The sequence below is a fragment of the Octodon degus genome, unplaced genomic scaffold (assembly GCF_000260255.1).
Source record: "Octodon degus isolate 3935 unplaced genomic scaffold, OctDeg1.0 scaffold00060, whole genome shotgun sequence".
NCBI classification, from domain to species: domain Eukaryota; kingdom Metazoa; phylum Chordata; class Mammalia; order Rodentia; family Octodontidae; genus Octodon; species Octodon degus.
Window position 1 is genome coordinate 12,388,200 of NW_004524636.1, and position 1,329 is coordinate 12,389,528.

The window sequence follows — 1,329 nt, forward strand, 5'->3', positions numbered from 1 at the left end:
AAATAGGTTCATTCTCTCTCTCTCTCTCTCTCTCTCTCTCTCTCTCTCTCTCTCTCTCTCTCTCCTTTTCCCTCTCTCTGTCTATCTCTGTCTCTTTCTGTCTCTCTGTAGCTCTCACTCTCTCTCCCCACTTCTCTCTGTCTCTGTCTCTGTCTGTCTCTCTCTTTCTCTCTCTCTCTCTCTTGATCTCTGTCTGTCTCCCTCCCTCTGTGTCCCTCCCTTTCTCTCCCTCTCCTGCTCCTTCTCAATGAATAGATGCAAGTTATGATGGCCATTTGCAGACATTTCCCAGCTTATTGTCCTGTGAACCATGCCTCCAAGAACGTGTGTATTCTCAATAACATTTCCTAGGTACACTGCAGGGCTCAGGCCCTACCCACATACTGATCACCAGGTGCCTCACACTCCACTATTCACAAAGCTGAGCCTTACAGGGAGTCCTAGAACTGCAAGCCCTTCAGCCTGGTTGGCATGTGCTCCTCTCCAGCATGAGAACACTAGAAGTAGACAGTGGCAGCCTGTTTGGCGGGGGAAATGTGGAGACTTTTTGAATGAGGTGGATGACCATCTCCCTGGCTCCTTTCCAGATTCCACAGATGGAGAGGGTGACTGGAGTCTCTGGTCTGTCTGCAGCGTCACCTGTGGGAATGGTAACCAGAAACGAACCCGGTCCTGTGGCTATGCATGCACTGCAACAGAATCTAGGACCTGTGACCGTCCAAACTGCCCAGGTGAGTTAGCGCTGGGGCGTGGATGCAAGTACAACAAAAAGCTTTTAGATTTATTTTAAAACCATGCAGGAAATTATCTTTTTAAAAGATGGAGATTTTCCTCATATGACTTCTGACCAAAGTGAGACAACAGACAATGAACTTAATGGGGAAAAAGACAGATGTTCTGACTCCTATGTACTGGTGAAGTGGCAGTGACCTAGGCGACAGAGCTACATTGTACTTGGTTAATTTAAAGAAGAGACTCTGGTTAGTTGGTGCCTTTGATGTGGGATTTGTTATGACTCGAACAGGCACATGAAGACAGACATTTATGGTTTAACAAGGAAGCCAGGATGAGAGGGTCAATAGCTAGCTACAGAAAAACCACACAGTTAGCCCTGTCAGTAATACCTGGGCACTGCCTAGGGCTCCACAGGGAGCAAACTGAGACTACTTAGCATTTAATTACAACTTTAGACTGCATTGTCAGTGCTTTAAAAATTAAATTAATTGCAAACTTGGTGAGGGCATAGGAGGAGTGAACAGTAAGTGTGGCCAGGTCTAATGCTGGTTGTCAAACCATATCCAGTGGGCCAAGTCCAGCCTATGAGCTGTT

The 1,329-nt window shown here is 46.7% G+C and overlaps 1 protein-coding gene across 1 annotated transcript in view; it reads left to right on the top strand.

Annotated features, from left to right (window-relative positions):
- Positions 1 to 1,329, top strand: part of Ism1 (isthmin 1) — a 79,203-nt gene that overhangs the window by 68,452 nt on the left and 9,422 nt on the right. The window contains exon 4 of the mRNA XM_004634307.2: positions 588 to 731. Coding sequence (XP_004634364.1) covers positions 588 to 731 — 144 coding nt within the window. The remainder of the gene's footprint in view (positions 1 to 587; positions 732 to 1,329) is intronic.